At 64.1% G+C, this 14,357-nt stretch overlaps 1 protein-coding gene across 3 annotated transcripts; it reads right to left on the bottom strand.

Annotated features, from left to right (window-relative positions):
• Positions 1-1,907: 1,907 nt before the first annotated feature.
• On the bottom strand, positions 1,908-10,739 carry SLC29A2 (solute carrier family 29 member 2). 3 transcript variants are annotated; one of them, XM_051830621.2, is made up of 12 exons: positions 10,608-10,739; positions 10,294-10,375; positions 9,214-9,374; positions 6,998-7,137; positions 6,623-6,757; positions 6,135-6,232; positions 5,919-6,003; positions 4,216-4,352; positions 3,994-4,099; positions 3,808-3,908; positions 3,305-3,504; positions 1,908-2,777 (listed from the first exon to the last, which is right to left on the bottom strand). In XM_051830621.2, exons 1-12 carry the CDS (start codon positions 10,694-10,696, stop codon positions 2,666-2,668), a joined length of 1,446 nt encoding a protein of 481 aa, XP_051686581.2. In that variant the 5' UTR covers positions 10,697-10,739; the 3' UTR covers positions 1,908-2,665.
• Between the last annotated feature and the right edge of the window lie 3,618 nt (positions 10,740-14,357).

The raw sequence follows: 14,357 nt of genomic DNA, 5'->3' as shown, positions 1-14,357 counted from the left end.
CATCCTCTCCCCGTCCCTCCTTCAACCCCCAGAGCTCCCTCCTCCCTTAAGTCTCTGCTGTATGCTCCGGGTTCGTGCCCTCCACACTCTGGTACCTCCAGCTGGGGTGCCCCACCTCCACTCCAGCCCAGCAAGAGAGGCAGAGGCACAGAGAGAGGGCTTCCATCCACTGGTTCACTCAAGTGGCCACAACGGCCAGAGCTGAGCCGATCCAAAGCCAGGACCCAGGACTTTCTTCCAGGTCTCCCACACGGGTTGCAGGGGCCCGAGGACTTGGGCCAAGGTCCACTGCTTTCCCAGGCCACAGCAGAGAGCTGGATCGGAAAAGGGGCAGCCAGTACACGAACTGGTGCCCACATGGGATGCTGGTGCGGCAGGCAGAGGCTTAGCCTCGTACGCCACAGCGCTGGCCCACTTCTCACAGTCGGCCTTCCTTGGCCATGGAAGCGTGTTTCAGGGTGTGTAGACCAGCCAGGCCTGGCCCACAGCAGGTGTGGACAGTGATCAAAGCACTGAACCCACTGCCGGCGCTGTGGCGTAGTGGGTTAAGACGCTGTCTACAGCGTTGGCACCCCAGCTGCTCCACTTCTGATCCAGCTCCCTGCTATTGGGCCTGGGAAGAGAAGATGGCTTAAGCGCTTGGGCCCCTGCCACCCTCGAAGGAGACCAGGGAGAAGCTCCTGGCTCTGGCCTGGCCCAGCCCTGGCTGTTGCAGCCATTTGGGGGAGTGAGCCAATAGAGGGAAGACCTCTAATTCTTTCAAATAAATAATAATAATAATAAAAGCTCCGAGCCCTGGCGTGGACATGCGGCCTGGTGGACGTGAGTCAGCCGGGACGTCCCACGTGGGAGGGCCTGGGCTCGAGCCCTGGCTCTGCTCCAGATTCCAGCTTCCTGCTAGTGCAGACCTAGAGGCGCTGATGGTGCCTCACGTAACCGGATCCCCACCACCCACGTGGGAGGCCTGCAGAGTCCCGGCTCTCAGCTTCGGCTGGATCCACTGTGGCTGCTGGGGAGTGAACAGCGGGTGGTACACCTGTCTCTTTCTGCTGGAGGAAGGAAAGATAGGAGGAAAAAAAAGGAAGGAGAAATCTCCCTTTGCCCTGTGGCTTCTTTTAGTTACTACAGTCATGTTGTGTGTCTTTCTTCGCTCTCTTTCTAAAGATTTCTTTTTGTTTATTTGAAAGGCAGAGTTACAGAGAGAGGGAGACAGAGAGCTTGGTCTATCCACTGGTTTACTCTCCAAGTGGCAGCAACGGCCAGGGCTGGGCCAGGAGCCAGAAGCTTCTTCCAGGTCTCCCATGAGGGTGCAGGGGCCCCAGCTCTTGGGCCATCCTCCGCTGCTTTCCGGGCACATTAGCAGAGATCTGGATCAGAAGCGGAGCAGCTGGGACTTGAACCGGCGCCCATATGGGATGCCGGGGCTGCAGGCAGTGCCTTTACCCCGCTGCACCACAGTGCCAGCTCTCACCTTCTGCTTTGATATCAACAGAGCCACTGCCTTCGGAGCAGGTGCCCTGTGCTGGCTTCAGCACCTCACATGTGAGGGGTGCTCAGCGAGTGTTGACGGGAAGGCAGTGTAGACGCAGGTCTCCCTCTACCTGCCTGGAGAGGCACCAGCTTGTGGAAGCCCTGCCCAGGCTCACTGCCCTCTGAGGCCGAGTTCTGAATGGGAGCAACCAGCAGAGGGCGCTGGTGAGAGCCAGTGGAGAGGACCAGCACAGGTGCTCTGCCCAGGACCACCCGATGCATGCCGGTCAGCTCCCCCCAGAGAGCCCAGCACAGGGGGTCCACCCACCGCTGCCCCTCTGAGGGCCCCAGTCATCCCATCTGTCAAGTGGGTACAGTCACTCCCACTGTATCCAGCTGAGGCCAACTTTGGCAATAACGACTCAGGAAACACATCGTACAAACAAACGTGGCTGTTAACAGATCCAGGAGCAGAAAGGTGGGGCAGTGCGTGGGGCCCCAGCCCTGAGCCCCCGAGGAAGAGGAGCGGGCAGGGGGCAGGCAGAACAGCACCTGCAGGAGGTGGGGGCTGGGGTGCAGTCCTCCCCTCTGGACCTGATTTCCCGCCTGCACGACGGTCTTGCTCTGCTCCCTCCCCGGCCTCGGGGAGGCTGCACAGAGAGTGGGGTATGCAGACACTGGCCAGCTGTAAAGTGAGGTGCCCACGTGCAGGCTGACACGGTGCCCAGAGCCAGACCCAGGGAGAGTGAGCGTTGGCAACGGGCAGCTGGAGGCGCAGGCCCCAGTCCACAGAGCACCCTCGGAGCCTCAGCACCTGCTCCCCCTCCACTCTCCCAGCATCCTTTGCCCCCAGCTTGGAGAGACTTGATCTTGGGGCCGGCTGAGGCCTGGAGGGAGGAGCACCTGCCCGGCCCCACCTCCGACTCTGAGCCCAGGGCAGGGCCCATGTGAGCAAGGCCCCCTTGGCACTGACATGCAGTCTCACGGTGGGCAGCGCCACGGTCGGTTGCACTCTCTTGTCCCTGCTCCGTTGAGTGGGTCTTCTACAAGGCCCGATCCGTTCCTGGGTGCGAGTGACCCTCGGTGAACTTGACCTCGCAGCACCCCCAGTGAGCGGCTCCCGGCCCTTCCTGCACGGCCTGAGCCCGGCTTGTCATTCCCCAGGGGCTGGGTGGTCTCAGCTCCACAGGGGGCTTCAGAGCAGGGCCTTGAAGAGGAAGGAGAGGGAGGCCCCGCAGGAGAGTCCGAGGGCCAGGAAGAAGGTCATGAGGGCGCCGGCCACCTCCCTCTCATGCGCCAGCACCTGCCTGGAACACACCAGAACGGGAGCCCTTCAGAAAACGCCGGCTCCGGCCAGGCTCAGCCCCGGAGGGCTGCCTGTCCCCGTGGTCTGTGCCAGGCTCCGGCCGCACGCCCGGGTCACTGTCACCAGGCCGTCACCCTCCTGCCCCACGGTGTGAAGCTGCCAGCCCAGGATGACCCCAGCGTCCCAGGGCTCCGGCTCCCCCTGAACGTAGGCCCCGCCCCAGACCTGTCACCTTCCCTCTGCCCGGATGCCCGGAGCAAACATGAACACTGCCTTTAATCAACACCCCAGCTCCCCTTATCCACCGATGGAGAAACTGAGGCAGAAGAGGATGCCCCAGAACCCGTGCCTGGGCTACTCCACCAGGCGGGCACCTCCCGGTCTGTCTCCTCTGCCTAGCTCCTGGCCTGACCACAGGGGGGCGCTAGCGAGGCCTGGGGCCAGTTGGGGCTGGGCTGGCCAGAGCAGAAGGGGCCTCCTTCGTGGACGCTCCACCTCCCCGCCCCGGGCCCCACCGCACCCCCTGACCTGGGTGCCAGGCACATGGTGAGGGACACCAGGTAGCCGTTGGAGACGGCGAAGAGGAGCATGAAAATGATGAAGTAGGCATCCTGGGGGAAGAGGATGGGCAGCCGGGCACGCTGGGGCACATGGCACAGCATGAAGAGAGGCACGAAGAGGAAGCGCAGGCAGACCAGCAGGGGCAGCAGCCGGCTGTTCTCCACGGGCTGGGGCAGACGCGGGGGTGAGCACGCGCCCTGGGGCGCCCCGGGCTCCCGCCTTGCACACGCACCCAGCGGAGCGACCCCTCAGCCCACAGCGGCCGCCCGATCTGCAGCGTGCCCTCTCGGCGGCACAGCTGGAAGAGGCCCACGCTTTTCAAACACGCGTGGCTTCTGCTTCCCAGGCCCTGGCCTGCACGCCCCCCATCGCCCCGCGGCTGGCTGTCCCCTGGCGGGATCCCTGAGTGCTGGGACACGCCCCCCTTCCCAGCTGCTTCCTGATTGGTCGGATCCCACAGGCGCGCTCACCCATAGGAAGTAGGAGGTCAGGCTCCGCCCCAGCCAGTCCATGACGTTGAAGAGGAGGAAGCAGCAGATGGGGTTGAAGAACTCACCTGGGAGGGAGAAGGCTGGGGGCTCACCCTGGGTCCAGCGCCCCCTCCCTGGCTGCCCTGCGCTCCCCCCGCCTCGCCCCTCCTGGCGCCGCACACTCACTCCACTTCCCGGGGCTGGTGGAGCTGGTCACCATGGCAGTGATGGCGGGGAAGACCGACAGGGTGACTGTGAAGACCAACACAAGGCACAGCGCCGTCAGCCAGATCTGGGAGCCGGAGGCAGGGGTGTGAGCAGGCGGGCACACCCCGGCCCGCTGCCGCAGCCCTGCCCAGAGCCGGGTGCCCGGAGGGGGTCGGGGGCGGGGACGGGGCCCAGCCAAACCTTCCGGAAGACCACGAAGACCGAGGGTTTTCCCGGATCCCTGGGCTCCGCAGGCTCCAGCTCCGGCTCCTTCTCAGGGTCAACATCCGAGGTCAGGGCCGCCTTCTGGGGGCTGCTGGGAACCCCGTTCTTCTCATCTGGGGCCAAGGCAGAGGGGAGGGTCGTGCCTGTCACCTGCCGGGTTTCCTGACACCATGCCCTGCCCCGGAGGGAGGTCCCCTGCGGTTCCGGCCAGCGTGCCGGAGGGAACCGGGGTGGCGAGGCGCGTGGCTGCTCTGTTAGGCACACAGGGTCCTGTGCAGAGGATGAGAGGGGCCGTGGCCATTGGCACGTTGCAGCCAGTGCATCACACGTGGGGTGACGTGGGCGTAACCAGGCCCACGCTGCCACTCCTGTGACAGCACAGCAGGGCCACAGAGAGCTCGGTGGTCCCGAGATGAGCTCACGTAGCATCAGTGGAGCCATCTTGGTCTCTGCAAGTAACGCCCTGAGATGTCCACGCAACCACAGCACCGCCCGGTCAGGACCGAGCTGTCCTCAAGTGACCGTACGTGATACCCAACCACAATGCTGCTGGTTTGTATGTTTATGAGCCAGTACATCTTGTTGTTATAAATATATCCCTGGGGCTGCCACTGTGGGGCAGCGGGTTAAAGCCCCAGCCCGCAGCGCCGGCATCCCATATGGGCTCAGGTTCAAGTCCTGGCTGCTCCACTTCTGATCCGGCTCTCTGCTGTGGCCTGGGAAAGCAGTAGAAGATGGCCCAAGTGCTTGGGTCCCTGCACCCACATGGGAGACCTGGAAGAAGCTCCTGGCTCCTGGCTTCAGTTTGGTCCATCCTTAGCCATTGCAGCCATTTGGGGAGTGAACCAGCCGATCAAAGATCTTTGTCTCTCTCTGCAACTATGCCTTTCAAATAAATAAATATTAAAAAAAAAAAAAAACAAACACAAAAGTTGACTATAAAACAGCCACCGCAGGAGGCCGTGGTGGCTTCTTTGTGCCTCGCTCACCGCGTCTCGGGGTCGTGTCGGGAGGCCGCGCAGTGACGCACGTGGCACCAGCAGGAGGCAGCCCCATCATCACGTGACACACGACCACCCGTGAGCCTCTCCCACTGCCCGTGGAGACCCTGAGGCCCAGCAGGGCTGAGGGGCTGCGTGGCTGTGTGAAGCCAGGATTCAGGCTCAGAGGTCTGGGTCCAGAACTCACACACATGCAGCACAGCTCTGCCCTGCACGATGGGGAAACTGAGGCCGGAAGGGCAGTGAGGGGGATGACTCCAGTTCTACAGACTTCTTGGTTTTTAATTTAGCCAAGTGATTTTCACCCTCATTTTATCTGAAAGGCAGAGAGACTGAGAGAGAGAGAGGGAGAGAGAATCTTCCATGTGCTGATTCACCCCCCAAATGCCTGCAACAGCTGGGGCTGGGCCGGAGCCTGGAGCCCAAGTGGGCAGCAGGGAGCCGAGTCCTTCAGCCACCACCGCTGCCCCCAGGGTGTGCTGTAGCAGGAAGCTGGATTGGAACCCAGGCGCTGTGATACGGGACGGGGCGGGGCTTCTCTCTGTGATTTCCTGCCTCTGATGCACAAGGCCACGTGGTGCGGCTCCGGCGGGGACCAGAGGGGACCGCGTCGCGGGCAAGGGGCTCCAGCCTCCTCTGGGCCTCCCCTGCCCTGCAGGGGAGGGGCCTGCAGCTTACCACACTGGAGGAGCTCGGCTTTGGTCTCCAGCTCTTGGGTCGGGGCCTGCGATGGTTTCTTGGCCAGGTAGTAGCGGGCAAACTCCTGCAGGATCAGGAAGTGTTGGCCGTAGCTGACGGGACTGAGGGGCGGGCTCCCTCCCCGCGTGCTGCTGGCCGACTCCTCCGCCTCCCCAGGACCCGTGGAGAGCGGGGGCCCCGTGGTGGCAGGCTCACCAGGTGCGGCAGGCTCAGGTAGCACACGATGGACAGGACGATGCCCACGCAGGGCGTGAGGAAGTACCCCAGGGCGGAGGTCTGGGCATCCACACCACCTGCGGTGGGACAGGGAGCTGTGGGGGTGGGGAGGTCCCACGGGCTCCCGCAGAACCCACAGGCCAGCCCTTCCCTCCTCTCACTCTGTGGGTGAGGGCCTTTGTCTCCCTGCAGTCAGACCAGGACCGAGCGGTCAGTAGCCTGGGGACCACGACACACGGAGCTTCAATGCCTCGGTGTCCCCATGTCTCTGAAGCCCGCCAGTGCTGGCCCCAGCAGTCCCGCCCCCGGTGGGAGGTCAGCCCAGTCCTCATGGGCTAACCTTCTCCCTCACTGCAGGGCCCCCGCCCCACCTCCCCCCAGAACCCAGCCACCTCCTTTCCACAGGCCCTGTCTGCTCTGCAAACCCCCAAGCCCGCCCCGCCCTGCGGCCACCCAAGCGCACTCACTGGCCATGGACGTGAGCATGGCAAGGGCAGCAAAGATCCCGGCCAGGCCCTGGCCGCTGAGGAAGAGGGTGTTGTACGTGGACGGCATGGTGCCCAGCTGCCCGAAGAGGCTGCCCTGCAGAACTGCGCAGAAAGCTGCGGACGCACAGGGATGGGGGCGGCTGCTCAGCCACACAGGCCTGGGGGGCTCCCTGGAGGAGGTGCCGGCAGGGTGCACACACTCCCAACCAGGCGGGGCAGGGATCCGCTTCCCCAGCCCCCCTCCCAGGCACTCTGGGCAACACCCCCCTCCATTCATTCCTTGGCTTGGAACAGGCCGGGCTTGAGGCCTGTGTGGGGTGGCTGGGGGGGGGGGGGTCGGGCAGAGGTGCTCACAGTTGATGAACCAGACGGAGGCCATGGTGATGGAGAAGAAGGGCCCAGGGCTCACGTCCACCTTGACCAGCGCGGCCGTGAGAGCGAAGAGCAGCAGCATGGCCAGCAGGCTGCCCAGGATCCTAACGGCCTCCGGGACGCTGCTCGGAGGGGCGGGGGGAGCATCAGCCGGGGAGGGGAGGCAGGCAGGTGCAGCCGGGGCTGGGAGGGTGGGGGGTCCTCCAGGTGGGGGCGGGGTCTCCCCACTGGCACAGGAAGGAGTTGAGGGGGGCAGGTGGGGGGAGCATCAGCCGGGGAGGGGAGGCAGGCAGGTGCAGCAGGGGCTGGGAGGGTGGGGGTCCTCCGGGTGGGGGCGGGTCTCACCACTGGTACAGGAAGGAGTTGAGGGGGGCAGGTGGGGGGAGGGGAGGTAGGCAGGTGCAGCCGGGGCTGGGAGGGTGGGGGTCCTCCGGGTGGGGGCGGGTCTCACCACTGGTACAGGAAGGAGTTGAGGGGGGCAGGTGGGGGGAGGGGAGGTAGGCAGGTGCAGCCGGGGCTGGGAGGGTGGGGGGTCCTCCGGGTGGGGGCGGGTCTCACCACTGGTACAGGAAGGAGTTGAGGGGGGGCAGGCGGGGGGAGCATCAGCCGGGGCTGGGAGGGTGGGGGGGTCCTCCGGGTGGGGGCGGGTCTCACCACTGGTACAGGAAGGAATTGAGGGGGGGCAGGCGGGGGGAGCATCAGCCGGGGAGGGGAGGCAGGCAGGTGCAGCCGGGGCTGGGAGGGTGGGGGGGTCCTCCGGGTGGGGGCGGGTCTCACCACTGGTACAGGAAGGAGTTGAGGGGGGGCAGGTGGGGGGAGGGGAGGCAGGCAGGTGCAGCAGGGGCTGGGAGGGTGGGGGGGGTCTCACCACTGGTACAGGAAGGAGTTGAGGGGGGGCAGGTGGGGGGAGCATCAGCCGGGGCTGGGGGGGGTTCTCCGGGTGGGGGCAGGTCTCACCACTGGTACAGGAAGGAGTTGAGGGGGGGCAGGTGGGGGGAGCATCAGCCGGGGCTGGGAGCATGGGGGGTCCTCCGGGTGGGGGCGGGTCTCACCACTGGTACAGGAAGGAGTTGAGGAGGGGCAGGTGGGGGGAGCATCAGCCGGGGAGGGGAGGCAGGCAGGTGCAGCAGGGGCTGGGAGGGTGGGGGGGTCCTCGGGTGGGGGCGGGTCTCCCCACTGGCACAGGAAGGAGTTGAGGGGGGGCATCAGCCGGGGAGGGGAGGCAGGCAGGTGCAGCCGGGGCTGGGAGGGTGGGGGGGTCCTCGGGTGGGGGCGGGTCTCCCCACTGGCACAGGAAGGAGTTGAGGAGGGGCAGGCGGGGGGAGGGGAGGCAGGCAGGTGCAGCCGGGGCTGGGAGGGGGGTCCTCCGGGTGGGGGCGGGTCTCACCACTGGTACAGGAAGGAGTTGAGGGGGGGCAGGTGGGGGGAGGGGAGGCAGGCAGGTGCAGCCGGGGCTGGGAGGGTGGGGGGGGTCTCACCACTGGTACAGGAAGGAGTTGAGGGGGGGCAGGTGGGGGGAGCATCAGCCGGGGCTGGGGGGGGTTCTCCGGGTGGGGGCAGGTCTCACCACTGGTACAGGAAGGAGTTGAGGGGGGGCAGGTGGGGGGAGCATCAGCCGGGGCTGGGAGCATGGGGGGTCCTCCGGGTGGGGGCGGGTCTCACCACTGGTACAGGAAGGAGTTGGGGGGGGGCAGGTGGGGGGAGCATCAGCCGGGGCTGGGAGGGTGGGGGGGTCCTCCGGGTGGGGGCGGGTCTCACCACTGGTACAGGAAGGAGTTGAGGAGGGGCAGGTGGGGGGAGCATCAGCCGGGGAGGGGAGGCAGGCAGGTGCAGCAGGGGCTGGGAGGGTGGGGGGGTCCTCGGGTGGGGGCGGGTCTCCCCACTGGCACAGGAAGGAGTTGAGGGGGGGCAGGTGGGGGGAGGGGAGGCAGGCAGGTGCAGCCGGGGCTGGGAGGGTGGGGGGGTCCTCGGGTGGGGGCGGGTCTCCCCACTGGCACAGGAAGGAGTTGAGGAGGGGCAGGCGGGGGGAGGGGAGGCAGGCAGGTGCAGCCGGGGCTGGGAGGGGGGTCCTCCGGGTGGGGGCGGGTCTCACCACTGGTACAGGAAGGAGTTGAGGGGGGCAGGTGGGGGAGGGGAGGCAGGCAGGTGCAGCAGGGGCTGGGACGGTGGGGGGTCCTCCGGGTGGGGGCGGGTCTCACCACTGGTACAGGAAGGAGTTGAGGAGGGTGAAGAGCAGCAGAGGCAGCTGTGACAGCAGTGTCACCCAGTTGTTGAAGTTGAAGGCGTCTGTGGGGCCCGTGTGGTTGGTGCTCAGGGCCCCGGCTGTGCCGTTGGCCCCCGCCAGCCGCCCCTGGAAGTACTGCCGGAGACAGAGGCAGAGCAGGGTCAGGAACCCCCTCCCCCCAGCCTCCCCCAGCTCTCCCCCACGTTGTGACTGCCTGGCTCGTGTCTGTGGGGCCTGCTGGCCCTGCCCTTGCACGGTCCCCAGCACCTGGCCCACAGCCGGAGCTCCAGGGAGATGTGCTGAGCTCAACTTTGGGACACAAGGCAAGCCTGGGAGCCGCCGGCTCAGGGCTCGCTCCAGATCACCCCTCCCCTTCAGCGTCCGATCCCAGCTGCTCCACCCTGCCAAGTGCCAGCGTGTCAGGCTCTGGACCTCACCTGCCTCGGTGCTCCTGCCCAGCTGCCACCTCCCCTGGAGTGTCCTCTTCCCTCCTGTCCACCCCCACCCCACCCCCACTCCGCCTACACTACTCCCAGCCTGCAAATGCGTCCCCTGGGGCCCCGGAGAACTGCTCCAGGCTGGGAATGCACACGTCGTGTTACGGTATTAATAGCCCCAGGTCCCTGCCTAGCTCAAGCCCAGGGCTGATTATCACGAGGTCTCAGGGCCAGCAGAGCCAGGTCCTCCAGGGACCCCTGCAACGGAGCTGCACACAAGCGAAAGGAGCAACCCCACCCCAAGGGGCAGCCTCCCTCTTTGCGCTGTATTCACAGTGGGTGCCCATTAAATGTGCGAGAAATGAACGAATCTGATTCGCGGCCCAGTCTAGGAGTGAGCGGCCGGGGACGGGGTCCGCACAGAGGAGGTGGTGGGCAGCTCCTTTGCTGGTCACAGACCCCCGGGGCCCCCTGAGACCGGGGCATTTGGGAAAGTTTGGCTTTCCTGGCCGTGAGAGAAGCGAGCCCGTCGGACGCTCCGCGCTTCCGCCGAGCCCAGGGGACGCGCCTGCTAAGCCCCGGTCCCAGGCATGCACGGAGTTGGCCGCGTGTCTCACCGGGATGGCGGTGATGAAGAAGTTCCAGGGAAGGAGGGTGCCCAGCCCCAGGATAAAGAAGCTGATCCCGACCAGGTGGTAGCTGCGGACGTCGGCGAGAAGGTCACCCCGAGGACGCGCGCCCCGGCCGCCCGGGCCTCCCGCACCTCCCGCGCCAGCGAGCGGACCACAGCGCTCACGTCCCCGGCTCGGGCGGCCCCGGGAGTCGGCTGCTGGGAATTGTAGTTCAACCCGGTCTCGGCAGCCCGGGGAGCGGCTGGCGCTGCGCACGGCTACCTGGGCCCGGAACGCAGCCCACCTGGTCCCCAGCTCACCTGTCCCGCGGGGCGTCTCCTCGCGCCATGGCGGCCGCAGCGGAACCCGCCGGGACCGGGGCGGGCTGGGGGAAGCTGCTCCTGCACATGCGCCCGCCTGCGGGCGGGAACGGGCTGCGAGCCCGGCGGGCTCCCGCGGGCTAAGCTTTCCGCAAGATCCGGCCTTGGCTCCGCCCCGGGGCGGGGACTGAGAGCCGCACCCCTCCTCGCCCCCCACCCCCCACCCCCAGCTCCGCGCTGGCTGCGGGCTCCGGGGTCCGATCTGGTCCAACCTCAGGGTCTCCGGACCCCGCCGGCTCCCCTTGGCTGGAAGGCGGCCGCCGCGGAGGTCACCGGCGTGGTCACCCTCGTGGCTGGCGGGGCGCTCCCCAGATCGGACCTCTGCAGCGGTCCCTCTGCCCTCTCTGCCCGCTCGCCCGCTCCCCGGTGGGGCCGGAGCCGTGCTGGTCTGGTGCCCCCTAACGTCGGAGCCCCGGGAAGAGGCCCTCCCAGCCCCGGCGTAATCTGAGCCGGGCGCGCCCGGGAGCAGGTGCAGCTTCAGGCGGGCGGCGCCGGTCTGGCTCCCTGGCAGGCCCTGGAGAGGGCCGGGGCGGGGAGGGGGAAGCGGGAGGCCAGGCCGACCGTTCGGGTAGCCGGTCGCGCAGCCGACCCCTTGTGAAGCGCGAGCTCCCCCAGGGCATCCAGGAGGCCTTCTCGGTGGAGGTGAGGCCGGGCTGCATCCAGAGGGACCCCGGGGGTGAGCCCCGTGGCTGTGGGTGCTTAAAAGCAAACACAAGTCACCCAGACTTTGAGCGAGCGCAGTGACATCCTACCAAGTGCATTAGGATGTCGAAGGCTTTGAAAGGCTGTGAGCCGGTAATTCTGAGTTTGCTCCGACTTTCAGATTTTCTGAATGAATGCGCGTGATTCTCAGGGATGCAGGTGTAAAACCACAACTTACTTTCATAAAGAATAAAGTGTTTAAAAAGAGTTATTTATTGGAAAGGCAGAGTTGCAGAGAGGAGGAGAGAGAGGTCTTCCATCCACTGGTTCACTTCCCAAACGCCCACAACAGCCGGGAGCTGCCTCTGGGTCTCCCACGCGGATGCAGGGCCCCAAGCACTTGGGCCGTCCTCTGCTGCTTTCCCAGGCCACAGCAGGGATTGGAAGTGGAGCAGGCGGGGAGGGGGGGCAAGATGCCAGCCCCTAATGAGATTTCATAGCCCCCAGCTATGGAGGCCTCTCCAGCCACTGTGCCGGGCCTGTGTGTGGGGTGACAGCTGCATCCGGCCCCACTGCCTGCGGTGACAAGCAGGTGACTTTAGGGAGAGCAGGGACAGGGTGGAATCACACACACAAAGTTACACCTTTTCTGTTTTCTTTCCAGCCCTGGGAATGTATCAAAGCGGAAACTGTCCTGGAGGCTAAGGCATCCCCAACACCTCTTAACCTTCCTCTGGCCTCAGGGTGTCTGCTGACTATGTTATCTAAATGTAGGTTAACAGCTTTCTCTTTTGATCTGTGTTTGCAGTTTATATTTAAGGTTAAGCCTCTGCCACCTGCAGCCCCACCCCATCTCATACGGTCACCAACTTGAGTTCCGGCTGCCCCACTTCTGATCCAGCCCCCTGCTAAGGGGCCTGGGAAAGCAGCAGAAGACGGCCCAAGTGCTTGGGCCCCTGCACCCACGTGGGAGACCCGGATGACGCTCCTGGCCGCTCCTCGCTGTGGGGGCCACTTGGGAAGTAGGTAGAAGAGCGCTCTCTCTCCTTCCTTCTTTCGCTGTAATTCTGCCTTTCAAGTAAATAAAAAATAAATCTTTTGTAAAAAGACTATTCATGCCAGCCTCCTGTTTTTGATAGCGATAGAAGCTTTTTTCCGCCCCCAGAAGGATTAAACATGGGCCCCTCCGAGGGGACGGAGTAAGTGGGCCAGCTGACCGGGCACAGCGTGGCACGAGCTGAGCAGGGAAGAGGGAAGGTTCGGGGTGCAGTGTGGCTGTTGAGGCGCTGAGCGGAGAGGGTGGGGACGTTTGGGGAAGAGGTGAGGCTGTCCCGCGGCTGGGACGGCAGCGCAGAGGTGGCTTCGGCTGGTGGCGCGGGAGCCTGCACAGCAGAAGGGCAGGGTGGGATGGGCCGGAGGGCCGAGGAGGGCCTTTGGGTTCTATTTCAAAGGAGAGGTTCTCCGCTCCATCCTGCTCACCGCAAAGACTGTGTTGCTGTCCAGCAGCGAAATCCCTGTACCACAAAACCTACATACACATGGCAAGTTTTACCGTCAACGTGATGGCCTGAGTGTGCGGCACAGGATAAACACAACAGGACTTGCAAAAGTTCCTGGAAAAATGGAATTATAAAAGATAAGTTTCCAGCCAGCGTGGCACGGGGGCTAAGCCACTGCCGGCAACACCAGCATCCCGTAGCAGAGTCTTCTAGTCTCCGATGCTCTGCCTCCAAATCCGCTCCCTGCGCGTGTGCCTGGGAAGGCAGTGGATGATGGTCCAAGTGTTTAAGCGCCTGCCACCCAAGTAGGAGACCAGGATGGAGTTTCTGGCTCCTGGCTTCATCCTGGCCCAGCCCTGGTCATTGAGGCCATTTGGGGAAGTGAACCAGCGGATGTTAACTCTTTCTTTGTCACGCCACCTTTCAAACAAATAAATAAGTCTTTCTAAAAGGACAAGTTTATTTCAGTGCAAATATTTCTGAGATTCATGAATTGTTTGTTCATAATATAAAATGTCTGTGGATGCTGGCATTGTGGGGCAGTGGGTTAAGCCTCTGCCTGCCATGCCGGCATCTCATGTGAGCACCAGTTCAAGTCTTGGCTGCACTGGATCTGATCCGGCTCCCTGGTATTGCACGTGGGAAGGCAGCAGAAGACGGCCCATATACTTGGGCCCCTGCACCCGTGTGGGAGGCCTGGATGGAGTTCCAGGCTCCTGGCTTTGGCCTGGCCCCGCCCAGGCTATTGCAACCATCTGAGAGTGAACCAGCAGATGGAAGATCTCTCTGTCTTTCCCTGTCTCTGTAATTCTGTCTTTCAAACCAACAGCCAATCTTTTGAAAAAGTCTGAACATTTTTGGTAATGAAATAAGAAGCATTCGGACATGGCCATGCTTAGGCACGTGCAGAAGTGGGATGCGTGGCCTCTGTTCATGAAGCCGCGTCCAATGTTGTGCTCACATCAGCCCCTTCGGGAACTCTGCTCGGCTGGCGGGACGGGATTCGGGGCAATGCAGGGAGCAGCTCTGGTGCAAGTCGAGAAGGAAAAAAGTGACCAAGGCCGGCGCCGCGGCTCACTAGGCTAATCCTCCGCCTGCGGCGCCAGCACCCCAGGTTCTAGTCCTGGTCGGGGCGCCGGGTTCTGTCCCGGTTGCTCCTCTTCCAGTCCAGCTCTCTGCTGTGGCCCGGGAGTGCAGTGGAGGATGGCCCAGGTGCTTGGGCCCTACACCTGCATGGGAGACCAGGAGAAGCACCTGGCTCCTGGCTTCGGATCAGCGCGGTGCGCCGGCCGCGGCGGCCATTGGAGGGTGAACCAACGGCAAAGGAGGACCTTTCTCTCTGTCTCTCTCTCTCTCACTGTCCACTCTGCCTTTCAAAAAAAAAAAAAAAAAGTGACCAAACACAGCAAAGCCCACCTGCCCCTCTACATACTGAAAAATTTATCTGCATATTCAAACCTTATCAATAATCCATGGTGTCCATATGGAAATTGGCTTAGAGTCCTGGCTCAGAAAATTATCCAGATGGCTTTCAAAAATAAATGGCCTG

This window comes from Oryctolagus cuniculus, chromosome 1, assembly GCF_964237555.1.
Source record: "Oryctolagus cuniculus chromosome 1, mOryCun1.1, whole genome shotgun sequence".
Classification (NCBI taxonomy): Eukaryota; Metazoa; Chordata; class Mammalia; order Lagomorpha; family Leporidae; genus Oryctolagus; species Oryctolagus cuniculus.
This window is presented reverse-complemented; position numbering and strand designations above follow the sequence as displayed.

What these genes read in the sequence shown, in the direction of transcription:
- SLC29A2 (XM_051830621.2), bottom strand. Translation starts at nt 10,696, where the DNA reads ATGTGCAGGAGCAGCTTCCCCCAGCCCGCCCCGGTCCCGGCGGGTTCC. An exon ending in CTCCGTCTGGTTCATCAACT is followed by an intron (nt 6,758 to 6,997) that starts GTGAGCACCTCT and finishes GTGCGTCCGCAG; the next exon opens with CTTTCTGCGCAGTTCTGCAG. An exon ending in AGCCGAGCTCCTCCAGTGTG is followed by an intron (nt 4,353 to 5,918) that starts GTAAGCTGCAGG and finishes CCTTGGCCCCAG; the next exon opens with ATGAGAAGAACGGGGTTCCC.